Here is a 20108-nt window from a genome sequence, read left to right on the forward strand (position 1 = left end):
ACTGGCCAGAAGTTATAAATTCAGGTAACATATTTTTGCTCTGATAAGTTTTTGGAGGAAGAAATGCACAAGTGTCCAAACTTGTGCTAAGATGCTCAAAAAGTCCCACAAAAGAGACCCTACAAGAAATTACAATGATGCCCATTTATGAAAGCCCACAAGAAAAAGGGGACTTCTGGAACAACATATGCCCATGACAGCTTGTAGAGTATTTTTTTAAAATAGAGCTTTATTGGGAATTTCAATCAGTTCATGATGTAAGGTCTCATTCTATAGCACTTTGTTGCCCATTCACTTTGGCCTAAACACCCCAGGCATGTCTGTCTCTTCGCAGTGACCAGTGCCAAATAGGTGAGTCCCACTGAGCTGCCCACACGTTGATCAAAGCAGCATCAGAGTATCTGGAAAGAGAGTTGGTCTCACCAAGCTGGCTTCATTTTGCCATATCTAACTCCTACTTCCAGTGTACCGTGAATGCCATGCTCACTGCTTGATTTTTCTTTTCGGCATCTTGCTTGAAAGGAGTGGGAATTATTAGCCAAAGGGTTCATTGTGCTCCCAGGAATGAGCTTCATATGTGCTGTTATTCTAGCCAGTGTCAATCTTGCACGATATGCCGAATCTACTAATGACTGCAAGTTAGGGGCAGTGTCTCGAAGTGTCATTCAGGGACGACTTGCATCAGGATCACCCAGGATGCTTAAAAATGCAGAATTCTTTCTGGTCCCTCCCCAGACCTACCCGGTCAGTATCTCTGGGAAATGGTGTCCAGGCATCTGCATTTTTAACAAGATCCTCAAATTGCAAAAACAACTTCATTTTACCACTCCAGTGAGATTTTCATTATATGGCCTTGTAACACTTGCCTCAATCCTGTAACAAAATGTCTTTGTCTTGCTTTTTCAGACTGTTGATCTCTCCATTTGAGCCTCTGTGTTTGCCTCTGCAGATTTTGGCCTTTTCCTTATTAACTTATAGGTTGTTCTTTTTTTTTTTTTTTTAAGTACCAGTATATTCCAGTACTGCTTTGTTAATTTGAGAAACTAAAGTTTTCCTCCTTTATTTGGGGGTGATTTTCTGTCTACTACCTTAGTTTTAATCACAGATTCTTGAGGTTCCCAAGGTTGTATTTCTGAAGAAGATAAAAACTAGGTAACTGCATGAGGTATAGGAGAAATTGGCATTTTGCTGGAAAAAAGAAAGTATGTGCTTTATTGCCCTGTGCCTTTTCATAAGATCCCGTCATGATGCATCAACTCAAGAGATAAATGCTCATTTCTGTCCTTACAGATGCAATAGTCATTTTGTTAACATAAACTATGATATGCTTTAAGAGCCCTTTGCACACAAATGGTGCAGGAAAACAGGTCCAAATGGACATTCTTACTGGCTTCACAGTCCTTTATAGCCTACAGAAAAAACAGATCACTTGGGGTCAGTCAACTGAAAATTTACCCAGAGTGAGACAGAAATGATAGCCCTTTCTAATGCACTGTTGCTTTTACCTGGACATTCTGAAATGGACATGCCACTGTTGACAGCTAAAAGTTATCTGTTCATGTACCTCATCAGGCTCTTCTGAACAGTTATCCACTGGTCTGAGGGAAGCAGGAACTGCTGAGTTGGCTCCAGAAGCTTCAGGGTGCAGGGAGTACAGAGCTGGTCTGTGCATCTGAAAGTATGGGCCCTAGTGCCAATGGCCAGTAGGTCACTTCCTACCATGTGATCTTAAGATGAAGCATCTCACTTCACTGAATTTCTCATGCTTCCTTCCCAGGGGTGTCAGTACAAATACAGATTCTTTGTGGAAGTACTTTAAAAACCAAAATGCTTCTTTCTGAATCCTAAGTTATCAATGGCCTAGCCTGACAGCCTCAATTGGAAAGCCCAGTAAATGATCATATCAATCTTTTGGTTTGTTCACAGATGTTGATAAACCCAGTACTTCCAAACAGGGATCTGAAATGATGAGGAAGGTATCACCAGGTCTGTCTAAAGTGTTTTCAAGATTTAATGCCAGTGTTCCCAAATCTTCCTCACCCTCACCCCCTCACCTGGACAGAAGCTAAGGTTCCTACACCTGGCATCAATAAGTATGCTGATCTTCCTCAAAAAAATTAATGGTTTTGGAGCATGACATTGTGATATGCCATGCTTATTCTTATAAGTACTGAAAACAGGGACAAAGAAAGTTCAAAAAGGCAGCTGGAGAAAAGGAGGGTTTGATAAATGCTTCTGAAAGACATTCTGGTATGAGAAGAGGGGCTGTGCCTCATGTATCGATGCATGTACCAGGCAGCGTAAGATCTAAGCTCTACTCTTGAGGGCCCCACAGCCTTGCTGGGAAGACTAACTTAGAAATATAAGCATGACACCAGTAAGATAGTTAGTCTTCACGTATTCTGGGTGCTGTAGGGGTTCAAAAAAGGGAGTAATCACTGTGTGCTGGAGTGGTTAGGATAACTTTCCTGAAGGAACTGAATTCAGGCAGTCCTCAAAGGACAGGTAGGACTAGGTACTGGCCTAGAACGCACCAGGAAGGCTTTTACCTTGGGTCACAACAGCCGCCTACACTGATGCCATGCCTGAACTGTCTAGTTCAGCACTGCCTGGTAGGACCTCCTGCAGTGATGGAAAGTCGATATATGCTCAGTCCAGTACAGTAGCCAGTAGCTCAACGTGGGTGACTGGTGAGATTGAGAAACTATATATTTTGTTTTGATTTATAAATAGCCACATGGGGCTAATGGCTCCCTTATTGACAAGTGCAAGTCTAGTTAGTACATGGCCTCATGGGTACTGGTCAGTTCAGATATGGTTGAGGGGTTGTCTGAAAGTTAATTTCCAAAGTCTATCCCCAAAACCTAGAAAGTGCCGAGAAGCGGCATCCTCTTGGCCACTTCCAGAGACATGAACCATCAATGTGGCCCAGGGGAGCTCATGCTTCCCAGTCAAACCTGTACTCTTATACCTGCCAGATGGCTACACAGTACTTGGCTAGAAACTGCTTATATGGGACAGAAACACCACTCTGGTACTGAAACCACCATTTTGACCTCCCTCTACTCAGTAAACAGATCACTCAACCAGTCATTTTAATAGCCCAGCTTGATCCAAGAAGTTAGGTCAAAGGAAGTTCCCAGCTTTATCCAACACTCCCTGGGGAAATATTTCTGGGCAAGTGTATTTCCTTTATGCTGTACCTACAGTCTATAAATGTTATGTTAACTGAACTTTAGCAGATAGACTGGCACGCAGTTCTGCCCAAATTCCACCCACACCCAAATTTGGCTGCCTTCATCCACTCACTCCTACCCTTACATACTGAGTTCATCACATGCAGCAGCATTTTAAAGTTGTTTTTTAAAGGTTCACAATAACGACAAACCCCGAACTTACATATGGCTTTAATTTGTTTTTATTAGGTAATATAAATCCAGTTCAAAATTCAAAAATACAAAAGATACAGTGAAAAGTAAGCCCCTTTCCCTCTTTTCTCCCAGCTGCTACCTGGTTCTCCTCTCCAGAAGCAATCGCTTTTACCACCAGATCGAGTACATACCCTTCCTGAGATACTCTATGGATAACAAGTGTATTAACATATGACTTTAGAAAAAGTCTAATTGAATATCCTCCCTCAAAAAGGCAGAGAACAGGAAGAGAGGTGAGAATGGAAGAGAGAGTGAGAATGCAAGCACGTTACTTGACAGTTATTTCCTAGTGCTGCTGCTTTGGTCTGTTTCTATGACTGCATTTGTAGCTCCAAATAAAGTCAGTCCTCATTTTTAAAAATGCTTTTTGTCTAAGGAACTAAATACCAAAAGGTAAGCACCAGAACTGGAGGAAAGGTACCTACCATAGCTGTTAAAAGCCTGCTGACCAAAATACACCAAAACTATATGAGCTAGTATCTACAGTCCACCATTTAATATAAAGAAGTAGATGAAAGCACGAAAAGCAAAAATGCATGGCCTCACTTTCAATGAAAGAAAATGCAAATTAGAATAACGTGAAGGTATCACAATGTACCTTTCAGAGAGGAAAAGGAATAAATGATAAAAGTCAGTATGTAGGAAAAGTCCAGAATGTAGGAAAAGAATTACATTTGAACTCTACATTGCTGATCATTCCATAAATTTGATCTTTCTAAAAAGCAATCTAACAATAGACAAGCTATGGTTCTAGCTGTGCTTTTGGACCTGGTAGCTCCTTTGGAGAATGTGGTACAAGGGAATAATACAAAAGGAAAAACATTTTTAAAGCCTCTGTATAAAAATATTCGTAGCAGTACTATTACTAATTGTGATGAAAACTTAAAACAATCCACGTGAGGGACTGGTGTAGTGTAGTAACAGGAAAGAACACTACACAGCTACTGAAAATGACAAAGATAGTGACCATATAAACACACAGAAATGCACATATGAAATAAATAAAATCAGTTCATAAAATATGACATGTTCTCTGATAACCGAAAAGTACACTTTGTGATTTAGCAATCATATGGTATACTAATAAAAATCCAAAGAGATTTAAATGAATAATCATGAAGATTTTGTTGCTGTTGTTCGCTGCTTACTAATAAATGCCTTTCCTTGAAGCAACATCTCATAATCATCACCAACATCACTTCTTAAAGCTATTTCTAACCCTAACCTAAGGTGAATGGAATAGTATCAAATGCCTTAGCTTCTTATGAGGCATGGGAAAAAGGAAAGCATTCATTCAGACTTTTTTAAACATCTTCTTTAGAGAGGCTAGGTCATCTTCAGTCACCCCCAAAGTATTCTTCTAAATTCTAAGGTGGCAAAAGGTTACCAAATTTTTGACTGATTATAGAGAATATGTTGGCCTTAAATTCAATAATCACAGCAGCATTCATATGAATATATCATCACATTCAACATATAATCACAATATGTATGTGTCACAAGCATACACTTTAGAATATTTTAATGACCATGTGCCATATGGCTTTGCCCCTATATAGGACCTGGCACATAATTTCAGTTATTTTTAATGATTCATCTAGGGACCAGTGTATCTTTGATGACATACTATTGGTCATACTTAATTTACAGAATACCAAATGATTATCAGAAATGTAATTGTTACTTCCTACTGAAAAATATGACCTGTTCTTAATCTATTTTATGATGCAGTTTGCTGACGCACCTGCAGAAATCAGGGGCCACTTATTTAGTAAAGCAAGAACACTAGGTTAACTGTCCTAGTGCAAATAATCACATCCCAAATTATGTCTTCTAAATTTACATTATCAGATAAAATAAAAGATATCACGAAACATTTAGCTTTTTCCTTTGGTCCTAACAGTGCAGTGCAGAGCATTTTATACTTCACTTGAATACCATTTGGACAATGACCAGGTTGTTCCTTTCAAAGAGCTTCAAAACATGTTTACAAAAGGGATGTCCTGTACCAGATAAGGATTATTTCCAATTTAGGACTTAGTGAGTCCATAAACTGCCAAGACAGACACTTGGTTAAGTACATGCCCCAGTAAGTTAGTGGAAGCAAAAAGAAAGACAGCAACCCCGACTACGGTGTTAATTAGGCCCTGTGAAAGAAATGTAGATATGTCAAAAACTAAAAAACATTCTTAATGAGCACTTCATTCAATGTGGCTATTAGCTCTGAGGCCACTGGGACTTTGTTCACCAATGAATTCCAGCTGTCTTCTGTGAAGTGAACCCATGAAAAGAACAAGTAAATATTTAAATGTTCACTGTTCCCAAAGAGCAACTAAAACCAATGGCTAGCTCGTCGTTTCAGGCTTGGCCTAGTACAGGGTGTATGTGTGCCTTTATGGTCTCTGACTGTAGAGGGCTTAAGTGACCAATGGCCACAGCTGCTGAGCTCTGAAATGCAGTGCTGCTGCCAATGACACCCACTATCACTGCACCTGCACCAGGGCCAAATCTGCCATGGGCTTCTCTCAGCCAATGACTGAGTGTGGCAGAGACAGGAAGACAAGCCATTCCCGTGAGACACAGGACTCTCCTAACAAGGGACTGGGGTCAGGGATGCCTTCAGGGAAGAACTCCAACCTCACAAAGGATAGCAAGGAGTAGACCTGATACTACTACACAGATATAGAAAGTACAGTGAGACTTAATAGATTAGAAGTTTTTTTACAACACAGCCAACAGCATGAGAATCAGGATAGTTTTGCTAGCCTCCCTGCTCCAAGTCCCACAGGGCAATGCAATGGGCTCAGACAGATGCTACCCACACAGTGGGTCACACCACAGCTGAGGAGCAGGATCAAGGACCCATGATTTTTTTCCCCTGGGAAGCAAGCAGCAAAATGATAGTCACACTGGTCACCTTGCCCTATAGGAACAGCCTAGCATCAGGAGACAGATATGCCTCTAAAGGCCCTCACCAAGAATGGACAGAGAAACTCAGAACCCATGGTGAACTGCCTCTCCTAACAGACATGTTTCCTTTGCCAAAATGTTCTCCGAACTACACCTCATAGTCTAAGACTTTGCCTACCCACCTTTCCTCCCTCTCTCCCCCACAGGGTTGACCTACATCTAGTCTGTCCGGCAGCTCTCCTTAACTGCTCGGGCTCCCTCCCCATTTTCCCTCATAGGCATCTTCTCTAATAAATCTCTTATGTCTGATCCCATTTTGGCGTCTGCTTTTCAGAGAATCCAAACCACCATAAATGGTGCCAATGGTCATTCAAGAAAACAGGCTATAAGATCGGGCTCTGAGAGCGCTGCAGTCATTGCCTGGGAGGCAAAACTGATGCTGTCCTGAGGGAGGTGTGGGGCCTGGAGAGTCCCAGGCAGCAGCTGGCAGTCTGCTAGATTCCTCCGGCGGTAACCTCAGAAAACTGGGAGAATGGCCTTACAGACAGAGTGATTCAGACTTGAAAAATACAGGAGAAATAACACCTACAAAGACAGAGGACATTGTTAAGTTGTACTGATGCCCTGCAGCAGGGTAATGACAAAAGGATGACTATTAATAAGTAGCTAAGCACTAAGTGTGAGAGCCAGAGGGCTTCCATGTTGCTTACAAAGAAGGGAATGGACACAGCTGAGCAACAAAGAGAGGACATGCCAGAGCTGTAGCACTCCATGGAGATTAAATAGTTGATATTTAATACATGGCAGCTCTGTACTGCTGAAGATAGGGCCACATGACTTCATGTGGTTGGAAAATCCTGGGTCCCTGAAACATGGGATGGGGAACATCTGGCAGACACCTATGAGGGTACTGGCTCTGCACACCCTCACCCAGCCCTCAGTCTGCAGAGGGCACTACTCTTCCCTAGTAAGAGCTAGCACTTCCCCTGTGCTGGAAGATGCTGTAGAGGCTGCTCCCTCAACTAGATACTGATGGCCCACTCTAAGGAGCTGGCAGAGGCCCTAAACCACCAAGCAGACAAAATGACTCCCCATGTGTACAGGCCTTCATCAGTGGCCACCACAACTGGCAGAATGCACACATAAGCAAAGTGGCCACAATGTCAGATGGAGGCCCAATAGTAAGGACTCCTGCTTACCAAGGCAGGTCTAGTGGGAGTCATCTGACAGGTAACTTTGGCTCAAGGACCCACCACTAGTCTTGCAAAAAATGTTCTTAGAACTCCACAGCAGTCTAAGAATTTTCCTATCCAACCTTCCTTTCCTACCCTCTTTTTTTCCAGAGGTTAGACCTGTATCATAGTCTTACAGCTTTCCCAGACTCCTCCAGCTGCCTCCCCACTTTCCTTCAAGGTATTTTCCCTCAAAAACTCTCTTGCAAATGTAATCTAGGACCCAAACTAACACAGGTAAACTGAGTGTGCTATTAAAGCTCTAGTTTACAGGGTTAGATAAATAATTTTAATAATTCAGAAGTGGTAATAAGGTTCTATAAACCACTTACTACCAAACTCATAAGGGACTGACCGGTAAAATAGATTCTCAGTATGAGAAAGAACTGCCAAGCAGACCAGACAGATATGCAATGGAGCTGACAAAGTGTTCCCATCATTAAGAGAAACCACGTTAACAGGAGACTAAGCCCAGGAGTGGCCTGATACATCTGGAAAATGGAGAGGGAACTGGCTAGCCAAAAAGTAGAATCAATCCAAAGGTCCATCCACTGAGAAATAGATAAACAAAATGTGCTATATCCATACAATGGGATATTATCCAGCCATAAAACACAATGAAGTAGAGAGCCTTGGAGAAAATATGGTGGAGTAGGAAGGCAAGGCGGAAACCTCCTCACACACAAAAGAAGCAACTACAGCAAATACAACTAAACTTGAAAATGAACAGAAGACTGCAGAATAGACCACCTATACCTGGGGAAGAAAAGAAGACCACACAGAAGAGGGTAAAGTAGCAGAGCCATGATCCATCAAGACCCAAGCCCTTCCCCCATACCAGCCCACAGGCAGGAGGAATGAAACAGGAAGGGGATAGGCACTCAGGAACTCCACACACCTGGCCCTGGAGATCTACTCCAGGAACATACATCCACATTGCACTGGGTTCTGGGTATTACCGGGGCTGTACAGTACCAGGGACAGTTGGAACACTCTGGAAGGCTGAGACACCAGCCACTTGTGGAGGACAGGAGCACTCCATCACCACAGGACTCCTTTTTTGTAAAGCCATTACTCTAGAACAGGAAGCATAGAGGATCGACCTAATACAAAGGAAGAAACACAAGAAATCCAGACAAAATGAGGAGGCAGAGGAATATGTTCCAAACAAAACTCCAGGATAAGACACCAGACGGGACAAAACAAAACAGAGATCACTGATCTTCTTGATAAAGATTTCAAAGTAACACTCATAAAGATGCTCAATGACCTGCAGAAAAGAATTGATGAACTCAGGGAGAACATCAACAAAGAGATAGAAGAGCTGAAAAAGAGCCACTCAAAGCTGAGGAATACAGTAACTGAAATGAAAAATACAATGGAGGGAATGAATAATACATTGCTGCAAGTAGAGGAGATAATCAATGAGATGGAAATTTAAAGAACAGGGACAAAACAAAGCTAAAGAACAGAGAGAAAAAGAACTTCTAGAAACACGACGTGAAGAGAGCTGTGTGACAACTCCAAATGAAACAATCAATATTCACATAATTGTACCAGAGGAGAAAAGAGAGACAAAGGGGTAGAAAGGCTCTTTGAAGAAATAATTGCTGAAAAGTTCCCCAATTTGAGAAAGAAATAGACATAATGAAGATGAGAGAAGAAATGAATAAAATAGAGAATAAAACAACAGAGAAAAATCAATGTAACCAAGAGCTGATTCTTTGAGAAGATAAACAAAATAACCCCCTACCCAGACTTACCAAGAAAAAAAAAGAGAAAGGACACAAATAAACAAAATCAGAAACAAAAAAGGAATAGTCACAATGGGCACCACAGAAATACAAAGAATTTTTAGAGGATTCTATGAAAAATTATATGCCAATAAATTGGACAACCTAGAAGTGGACAAATTCCTAGAAAAGTACAATCTTCCAACACTGACCCAGGAAGAGACAGAAAACCTGAACAGACCAATTACCAATAACGAAATTGAACTGGGAATCAAGAAACTCCAACAAACAAAATTTCCAGGTCCAAATGGCTCCATAGGTGAATTCTACCAAACATTTAAAGAAGAGCTAATACCAATCCTTCTTAAAGTATTCCAAAAAATAGGAGGGGACACTTCCAAACTCATTCTATGAGGCCAGGATCACTCTAATACCTAAACCACACAAAGACACTACAAAAAAAAGTTTTTTTAGCCAATATCCCCGATGAACCATAGATGCGAAAATCCTCCACAAAATATTGGCAAAACCATAGTAATCAAGACAGTTTTGTACTGGCACAAGAACACAGCCACAGACCAGTGGAACAGAATAGAGACTCCAGACATTAACCCAAACATATATGGTCAATTAATATACGATAAAGGAGCCATGGACATACAATGGGGAAATGACAGTCTCTTCAGCAGATGGTGCTGGCAAAACTGGACAGCTACATGTAAGAAAATGAAACTGGATCACTGTCTAACCCCATACACAAAAATAAATTCAAAATGGATCAAAGACCTGAATTTAAGTCATGAAACCATAAAACTCTTAGAAAAAAACACAGGCAAAAATCTCTTAGACATAAACTTGAGTGACTTCTTCATGCACATATCTCCCGGGGCAAGGAAAACAAAAGCAAAAATGAACAAGTGGGACTACATCAAGCTGAAAAGCGTCTGTACAGCAAAGGACACCATCAATAGAACAAAAACGTACCCTACAGTATGGGAGAATATATTCGTAAGTGACAGATCCAATAAAGGTCTGACATCCAAAATATATAAAGAACTCATGCACCTCAACAAACAAAAAGCAAATGATCCAATTAAAAAAAGGGCAGAGGAGCTGAGCAGACAGTTCTCCAAAGAAGAAATTTAGATGGCCAGCAGACACATGAAAAGATGCTCCACATTGCTAGTCATCAGAGAAATGCAAACTAAAACCACAATGAGATATCACCTCACACTAGTAAGGATGGCTACCATCCAAAAGACAAATTTAACAACAAATGTTGGCGAGGTTGTAGAGAAAGGGAAACCCTCCTACACTGCTGGTGGGAATGTAAATTAGTTTAACCATTGTGGAAAGCAGTATGGAGGTTCCTCAAAATGCTCAAAATAGACATACCATTTGACCCAGGAATTCCACTTCTAGGAATTTACCCTAAGAATGCAGCAGCCCAGCTGGAAAAGACAGATGCTCCCCTATGTTTATCGCAGCACTATTTACAATAGCCAAGAAATGGAAGCAACCTAAGTGTTCATCAGTTGAGGAATGGATAAAGAAGATGTGGTACATATACACAATGGAATATTATTCAACCATAAGAAGAAAACAAATCCTACCACTTGCAACAACATGGATGGAGCTAGAGGGTATTATGCTCAGTGAAATAAGCCAGGCGGAGAAAGACAAATACCAAATGATTTCACTCAAATGTGGAGTATAAGAACAAAGAAAAACTGAAGGAACAAAACAGCAGCAGAATCACAGAACCCAAGAATGGACTAACAGTTACCAAAGGGAAAGGAACTGGGGATAATGGGAGGGAAGGGAGGGATAAGGGCAGGGAAGAAGAAACGGGGTATTACGATTAGCATATATAATGTTGGGGGGGAATGGGGAGGGCTGACACAGAAGACAAGTAGTGATTCTACAACATCTTACTACACTGACGGATAGTGACTGTAATGGGGATTTGGGGGGGATTTGGTGAAGGGGGGCCCTATTAAACATAATATTCATGTAATTGTAGATTAATGATAACGAAATTTAAAAAAAGGGAAAAAAATATTGGCAAACCAATCTCAAAAATACATCAACAGCGGAGCCAACATGGCGGCGTGAGTAGGACAGTGGGAATCTCCTCCCAAAAACATATATATTTGAAAATGCAACAAATACAACTAATCCTAAAAGAGAGACCAGAAGACAAAGGACAACAGCCTGACTACATCGACACGTGCGAGAGCCCAGCGCCTGATGAAAGGGGTAAGATACAAGTCCCAGCCAGCGGGACCCCAGCACACCTCCCCCCAGCTCCCGGAGGGAGGTAGAGGGAGCCCAGAACTGCTAAACACCCAGCCCCAGCCACCCACACCAGAGCACAGACACAGTGCATGCGTGGAGGGCTGGAAACTAGGGAAATAGGGTAGCAAGACCTCTGACAGGGTGCCAAAGCTGATGCCCCTGTGACAAAGAAAAGCCAGTGCTCTTTTAAAGTCTTAAAGGGACAGGGATATAACAGCTAGACGGAAACAACACAGGTCACAGCCCAATGGCTGGAAATTACAGGGAAAACTGGGTGCACTAACCCCCTGGGCAACAGCTCTGAGACCCCTCACAGAGATAAACAGCCAAACAGCCCCCACCCCCAGTCCATTACCCCTCCCGGCGCTGGGAAGCAGAGAAACAGCCTAAGGCAAAACACGCCCACAAAAAGGCAGAAAGGAAAATTCCTACACTTCGGCCGGGCAAGACACAAAGACCCAGCCTACACGGAATTACACAACACACAAGCCACTAGGGGTCGCAGTTGTCCCAGTAAAGAAAGGCCAGTAGCAAGTGAAAAGTTTGGCCCTCCCAGCTGACAGTTAATAGCACCTGTCAACATGAAAAGGCAAAGAAATATGATCCAGACAAGACTAACCCAGACAGCTTCGGCATCTGCTACATCTTCCCCTGAGAAGGAACCTAGGGAGATAGATTTAACCAGTCTTCCTGAAAAAGAATTCAAAACAAAAGTCATAAACATGCTAATGGACTTCCAGAGAAATATGCAAGAACTAAGGAAGGAGAATACAGAAATAAAACAAGTTCTGGAAGGACTTCACAACAGAATGGACAAGATGCAAGAGACCATTAATGGACTAGAAAACAGAGAACAGAAACCCAGAGGAGCTGATACAGAAAGAGATAAAAGGATCTCCAGGAATGAAAGAACTTTAAGAGAACTGTGTGACCAATCAAAATGGAACAATATCCGCATTATAGGGGTACCAGAAGAAGAAGAGAGAGAAAAAGGGATAGAAAGTGTCTTTGAAGAAATAATTGCTGAAAACTTCCCCAAACTGGGGGAGGAAATGGCCTCTCAGACCACAGAGGTACACAGAACTCCCATGACAAGGGATCCAATGAGGGCAACACCAAGACACATAATAATTAAAATGGCAAAGATCAAAGACAAGGACAAAGTATTAAAGGCAGCCAGAGAGGAAAAAAAAAGGTCACCTAGAAAGGAAAACCCATCAGGCTATCATCAGACTTCTCAACAGAAATCCTACAGGCCAAAAGAGAATGGCATGATATACTTAATGCAATGAAACAGAAGGGCCTAGAACCAAGAATACTGTATCCAGCACGATTACCATTTAAATATGAAGGAGGGATTAAACAATTCCCAGACAAGCAAAAGATGAGGGAATTTGCCTCCCACAAACCACCTCTTCAGGGCATCTTACAGGGACTGCTCTAGATGGGAGCACTCCTAAAAAGAGCACAGAACAAAACACCCAACATATGAAGAAGGGAGGAGGAGGAATAAGAAGGGAGAGAAATAAAGAATCATCAGACCGCGTGTATAATAGCTCAACAAGTGAGTTAAGTTAGACAGTAAGATAGTAAAGAAGCGAACCCTGAACCTTTGGTAACCACAAACTTAAAGCCTGCAATGGCAATAAGTTCATACATTTCAATAATCACCCTAAATGTAAATGGACTGAATGCACCAATCAAAAGACACAGAGTAATAGAATGGATAAAAAAGCAAGATCCATCCATATGCTGCTTACAAGAGACTCACCACAAACCCAAAGACATGCACAGACTTAAAGTCAAGGGATGGAAAAAGATATTTCAGACAAACAAAAAAGAAGAAAGCAGGTGTTGCAATTCTGGTATCAGACAAAATAGACTTCAAAATAAAGAAACTAACAAAAGACAAAGAAGGACATTACATAATGATAAAGGGCTCAGTCCAACAAGAGGATATAAACATTATAAATATATATACACCCAATACAGGAGCATCAACATACCTGAAACAAATACTAACAGAACTAAAGGAGGAAATAGAATGCAATGCATTCATTCTAGGAGACTTCAACACACCACTCACTCCAAAGGACAGATCCACCAGACAGAAAATAAGTAAAGACACAGAGGCACTGAACAACACACTAGAACAGATGGACCTAATAGACATCTACAGAACTCTACATCCAAAAGCAACAGGATACACATTCTTCTCAAGTGCACATGGAACATTCTCCAGAAGAGACCACATACTAGGCCACAAAAAGAGCCTCAGTAAATTCCAAAAGATTGAAATCCTACCAACCAACTTTTCAGACCACAAAGTCATAAAACTAGAAATAAACTACATAGAAAGCAAAAAGGCTCACAAACACATGGAGGCTTAACAACACACTCTTAAATAATCAATCGATCAATGACCAAATCAAAATGAAGATCCAGCAATATACGGAAATAAATGACAACAACAACACAAAGCCCCAACTTCTGTGGGACACAGCAAAAGCAGTCGTAAGAGGAAAGTATATAGCAATCCAAGCATATTTAAAAAAGGAAGGACAATCCCAAATGAAAGGTCTAATGTCACAATTATCAAAATTGGAAAAAGAAGAACAAATGAGGCCTAAGGTCAGCAGAAGGAGGGACATAATAAAGATCAGAGAAGAAATAAATAAAATTGAGAAGAATAAAACAATAGCAAAAATCAATGAAACCAAGAGCTGGTTCTTTGAGAAAATAAACAAAATAGACAAGCCTCTAGCCAGACTTATTAAGAGGAAAACAGAGTCAACACAAATCAACACTATCAGAAACGAGAAAGGAAAAATCATGACGGACCCCACAGAAATACAAAGAATTATTAGAGAATACTATGAAAACCTATATGCTAACAACCTGGGAAACCTAGGAGAAATGGACAACTTCCTAGAAAAATACAACCTTCCAAGACTGACCCGGAGAGAAACAGAAAATCTAAACAGACCAATTACCAGCAACAAAATTGAAGCGGTAATCAAAAAACTACCAAAGAACAAAACCCCCGGGCCAGATGGATTTACCTCAGAATTTTATCAGACATACAGGGAAGACATAAGACCCATTCTCCTTAACGTTTTCCAAAAAATAGAAGAGGAGGGGATACTCCCAAACTCATTCGTTGAAGCTAACATCACCCTAATACCAAAACCAGGCAAAGACCCGACCAAAAAAGAAAACTACAGACCAATATCCCTGATGAACGTAGATGCAAAAATACTCAACAAAATATTAGCAAACCGAATTCAAAAATACATCAAAAAGATCACACACCATGACCAAGTGGGATTCATCCCAGGGATGCAAGGATGGCACAACATTCGAAAGTCCATCAACATCATCTACCACATCAACAAAAAGAAAGACAAAAACCACATGATCATCTCCATAGATGCTGAAAAAGCATTTGACAAAGTTCAACATCCATTCATGATAAAAACTCTCAGCAAAATGGGAATAGAGGGCAAGTACCTCAACATAATAAAGGCCATCTATGAAAAACCCACAGCCAACATTATATTGAACACCAAGAAGCTGAAAGCTTTTCCTCGGAGATCGGGAACTAGACAGGGATGCCCACTCTCCCCATTGTTGTTTAACATAGTACTGGAGGTCCTAGCCATGGCAATCAGACAAAACAAAAAAATACAAGGAATCCAGATTGGTAAAGAAGAAGTTAAACTGTCACTATTTGCAGATGACATGATACTGTACATAAATAACCCTAAAGACTCCACCCCAAAACTACTAGACCTGATATCGGAATACAGCAAAGTTGCAGGATACAAAATCAACACACAGAAATCTGTGGCATTCCTATAGACTAACAATGAACCAACAGAAAGAGAAATCAGGGAAACAATTCCATTCACAATTGCATCAAAAAAAATAAAATACCTAGGAATAAACCTAACCAAAGAAGTGAAAGACTTATACTCTGAAAACTACAAGTCACTCTTAAGAGAAATTAAAGGGGACACTAATAGATGGAAACGCATCCCATGCTCGTGGCTAGGAAGAATTAATATCGTCAAAATAGCGATATACAGATTTGATGCAATCCCTGTGAAACTACCAGCAACATTCTTCAATGAACTGGAACAAATAATTCAAAAATTCATATGGAACCACCAAAGACCCCGAATAGCCAAAGCAATCCTGAGAAAGAAGAATAAAGTAGGGGAGATCTCACTCCCCAACTTCAAGCTCTATTATAAAGCCATAGTAATCAAGACAATTTGGTACTGGCACAAGAACAGAGCCACAGACCAATGAAACAGACTAGAGAATCCAGACATTAACCCAGACATATATGGTCAATTAATATTTGATAAAGGAGCCATGGACATACAATGGCGAAATGACAGTCTCTTCAACAGATGGTGCTGGCAAAACTGGACAGCTACATGTAGGAGAATGAAACTGGACCATTGTCTAACCCCATATACAAAAGTAAACTCAAAATGGATCAAAGACATGAATGTAAGTCATGAAACCATTAAACTCTTAGAAAAAAACATAGGCAAAAACCTCTTAGACATAAACATGAGTGACCTCTTCTTGAACATATCTCTCCGGGCAAGGAAAACAACAGCAAAAATGAACAAGTGGGACTATATTAAGCTGAAAAGCTTCTGTACAGCAAAAGAAACCATCAATAGAACAAAAAGGTACCCTACAGTATGGGAGAATATATTTGAAAATGACACATCCGATAAAGGCTTGACGTCCAGAATATATAAAGAGCTTACACGCCTCAACAAACAAAAAACAAATAACCCAATTAAAAAATGGGCAGAGGAACTGACCAGACGGTTCTCCAAAAAAGAAATACAGATGGCCAACAGACACATGAAAAGATGCTCCACATCGCTAATTATCAGAGAAAGACAAACTAAAACTACAATGAGGTATCACCTCACACCAGTAAGGATGGCTGCCATCCAAAAGACAAACAACAACAAATGTTGGCGAGGCTGTGGAGAAAGGGGAACCCTCCTACACTGTTGTTGGGAATGTAAATTAGTTCAACCATTGTGGAAAGCAGTATGGAGGTTCCTCAAAATGCTCAAAATAGACTTACCATTTGACCCAGGAATTCCACTCCAAGGAATTTACCCTATGAACGCAGCACTCAAGTTTGAAAAAGACAGATGCACCCCTATGTTTATCACAGCACTATTTAAAATAGCCAAGAACTGGAAGCAACCTAATTGTCCATCAGTAGATGAATGGATAAAGAAGATGTGGTACATATACACAATGGAATATTATTCAGCCATATGAAGAAAACAAATACTACCATTTGCAACAACGTGGATGGAGCTAGAGGGTATTATGCTCAGTGAAATAAGCCAAGCGGAAAAAGAGCAATACCAAATGATTTTACTCATCTGTGGAGTATAAGAACAAAGGAGAAACTGAAGGAACAAAACAGCAGCAGAATCACAGAACCCAAGAATGGACTAACAGGTACCAAAGGGAAATGGACTGGGGAGAATGGGTGGGTAGGGAGGGATAAAGGGGGGAAGAAGAAATGGGGTATTATGATTAGCATGCATAATGTCGGGGGTGGGAGAAAGTGGAGAGCTGTACAACACAGAGAAGACAAGTAGTGATTCTACAACATTTTGCTATGCTGATGGACAGTGACTGTAAAGGGGTTTGGGGGGGGGGGGACCTGGTATAGGGGAGAGCCTAGTAAACATAATATTCTTCATGTAATTGTAGATTAATAATAACAAAAAAAAGAAAAGGGGGATTACTCCCTGATAGAGTAAAACTAAAAGTAAATCAACGATTAATGCATGCTTTAAATATCCTTAATTTTGATCATTTAAAGGGTGTCAGATGATCAGCTATGGAAATACATTTTTCTGATAATATTCCTTTCTCTTTAAAAAAAAAGCTGTTCCTGTGGTGATCTCCAATAAGTTCTTCACAATGATATAAAGGGCATATCAAAGTGTGGGCAAAGGGTTTGTTTGTGTTTATGCAGAGGATCAAAGCACAATTTGGCTACCCAGAAAACGAATTAAGATACGATATGAATAACTTCCAACATCACCATTCTCTGGAAGAGTCATTCCAGAAGATGAACATCAAAAAACTGCAACAAAGATCCTGGTGCTGTTGCAGTTGTAGCTGCATTCATCCCACCGGTTCCTGGACTTGCCATTGGAATGAAGAAGGAGATATCTAAGATGGACTGCCCATACAGTAAAACAACAAATTTGTCTGGATCTATACTGTCGGAACTCAACCAAGAATCAGGAGAAGTGCAAGTTGCAGCGCTCCAAAATCGTGCGACTACAGACTATCTACTGTTGAAAGAACATATGGGATGTGAACAGTTCCCAGGAATGCGTTGTTTTAATATGTCTGATTTTTCTCAAACTATTCAAATTGAGTTAGACAATATCCATCATATCATTGGTAAGTTTTCACAAATGCCTAGGGTGCCTAAGTGGTTTTCTTGGTTTCACTGGAGATGGCTGGTAATTGTAGGTCTGCTTTGGTTATGTAGCTGTATTCCTATTATGTTAATATGTGTGTGAAATTTAATTAGTAGTTTAAAACCTATACATGCTTATGTTACTCTACAGGAAGATATGTCAAAGAAATAATCTTCCCATGTTTTCTTCCATCTGCTACTTCTATAGCTTTTCTTCTTCCTTCCTAATTACAACCCTTAAGTAGAATTCATGCCTCATAACGAAATTACCGAGAATCATAATTCTTCCAAGTGGTAAAGATACCTCAAGACAAATGCTGGGCATAAAAGCCACAGGGCATAAATCTGAAAAGAAGTAAAAAGCTAACCTTTTCAAACAGTATTGCTTCTCTCTCACTTACCAACTTTACATTTCCCTGTATGGCCCTGGAAGATGACTGGTTAGCCAGAGACGGGTAAGATTCCTCAAGGGAGGAACAACCTAAGACAGGCACAGTCTCAGGGGGGCCATCAGGTGAGAAATTGGGGATCAACAGAGGGGAGGCTTAGAACCTCACCCCCCGTTTTGAGAGAAATCTTCTATATCCGTGGATGTTTTGTTGCCCTTGTCTAGCTTGGATTAATACTTAGTCTATAGGCACACACCTTATCATCTACATTTGCCCTCTTATAGCACTAAACTATGTTTTCTACCTTTATCTTGTATCCACCTACCACTTCAGCATTTTATTAAAAATAATAATAATAATAAGGGAGAAATGTGGGATTCACATATAAATCAAGTATAAAAATCACATGAATATTCATATTTGACCTGATTGTTTATGGTTCATAATGTGTGATCAAAACCGAAAGTTTCTGTAATGACTGCCCTTGCACTGTTCACCATGTAAGAACTTATTCACTATGTAAGAATTTGTTCACCATGTAAGAACTTGTTCGTTATGCTTCAGAAGATTGGAGACCGTTGAGAATTAGGCTTGGGCTTGATTAATGATTGTGCATTGAGTCCCCTATACAAAATTTTATTGTTGTTAACAACCATTTGATCAATAAACATGAGAGATGCCCTCTCAAAAGAAAAAAAGAATAAAATACCTAGAAACAAACCTAATTCAAGAAGTGGAAGACCTGTATTCTGAAAACTATGAGACACTCATGAGAGAAATCTATCCTGTGCTCATGGACAGGAAGAATTAATATTGTCAAAATGCACATCCTGCCCAAAGCAATTTACAGATTCAATGCCATCCCTATCAAGATACCAATGAACTTTTTCAATGAATTAGAACAAATAATCCTAAAATTCATATGGAACCACAAAAGACCCCAAATAGCCAAACCAATCCTGACAAAGAAGAACAAAGCTGGGGGTATTACACTCCCTTACTTCAAGATATACTACAAAGCTAGGGTAATCAAAGCAGTATGGTACTGGCATAAGAACAAATCTGTAGATCAGTGCAACAGAATAGAGAGCCCAGATATAAACACAGGCATATATGGTCAATTAATACATGATAGAGGAGCCGTGAATGTACAATGGAGAAAAGACAGCCTCTTCAACAACTGGACAGCTACATGTAAGAAATGAAACTAGATTGCTATCTAACCCCACACACAAAAGTAAACTGTAAATGAATCAAAGACCTCAATGTAAGACATGAAGCCATAAAATTCTTAAGAGGAAAACATAGGCAAAATTTTTCTGATCATAAGCATGAACAATTTTTTTCTGGACACATCTCTCTGGGCAAGGGAAACAAAATAAATAAAAAAGTGGGACTACATCAAATTAAAATGCTTCTGTACAGCAAAGGATACCACAAACAGAAGTAACAACCAACTTAATAGGAGAATATATTTGTAAATGATTTGTCCAATAAGGGGTTAACATCCAAAATATATAAAGAACTCATACACCTCAACACCAAAAAGAGTAATAACCCAATTAAAAAATGGGCAGAGGACCTGAACAGGCATTTCTCCAAAGAAGAAATACAGATGGCCA

General features: G+C 40.3%; 1 protein-coding gene across 7 annotated transcripts in view; it reads left to right on the forward strand.

Annotated features, from left to right (window-relative positions):
* Positions 1-6829, forward strand: part of LOC118972139 (fibrous sheath-interacting protein 2-like) — a 53048-nt gene extending 46219 nt beyond the window's left edge. For 5 of the 7 annotated variants that reach the window (XR_012127276.1, XR_012127275.1, XR_012127274.1 and 2 more), the window contains one exon: positions 1927-4863. Coding sequence is in view for 3 of the 7 variants with exons in the window: in XM_073227426.1 (XP_073083527.1) it covers positions 1927-2069 (143 nt within the window). In the remaining 4 variants the exon portion in view is untranslated. Of the gene's footprint in view, positions 1-1926; positions 4864-6675 lie in introns of those variants that run through there. The other 2 variants (XM_073227428.1, XM_073227427.1) reach the window with 2 other exon arrangements.
* The last annotated feature ends 13279 nt before the right edge of the window (positions 6830-20108 follow it).

The sequence above is a fragment of the Manis javanica genome, chromosome X, assembly GCF_040802235.1.
Source record: "Manis javanica isolate MJ-LG chromosome X, MJ_LKY, whole genome shotgun sequence".
NCBI lineage: Eukaryota > Metazoa > Chordata > Mammalia > Pholidota > Manidae > Manis > Manis javanica.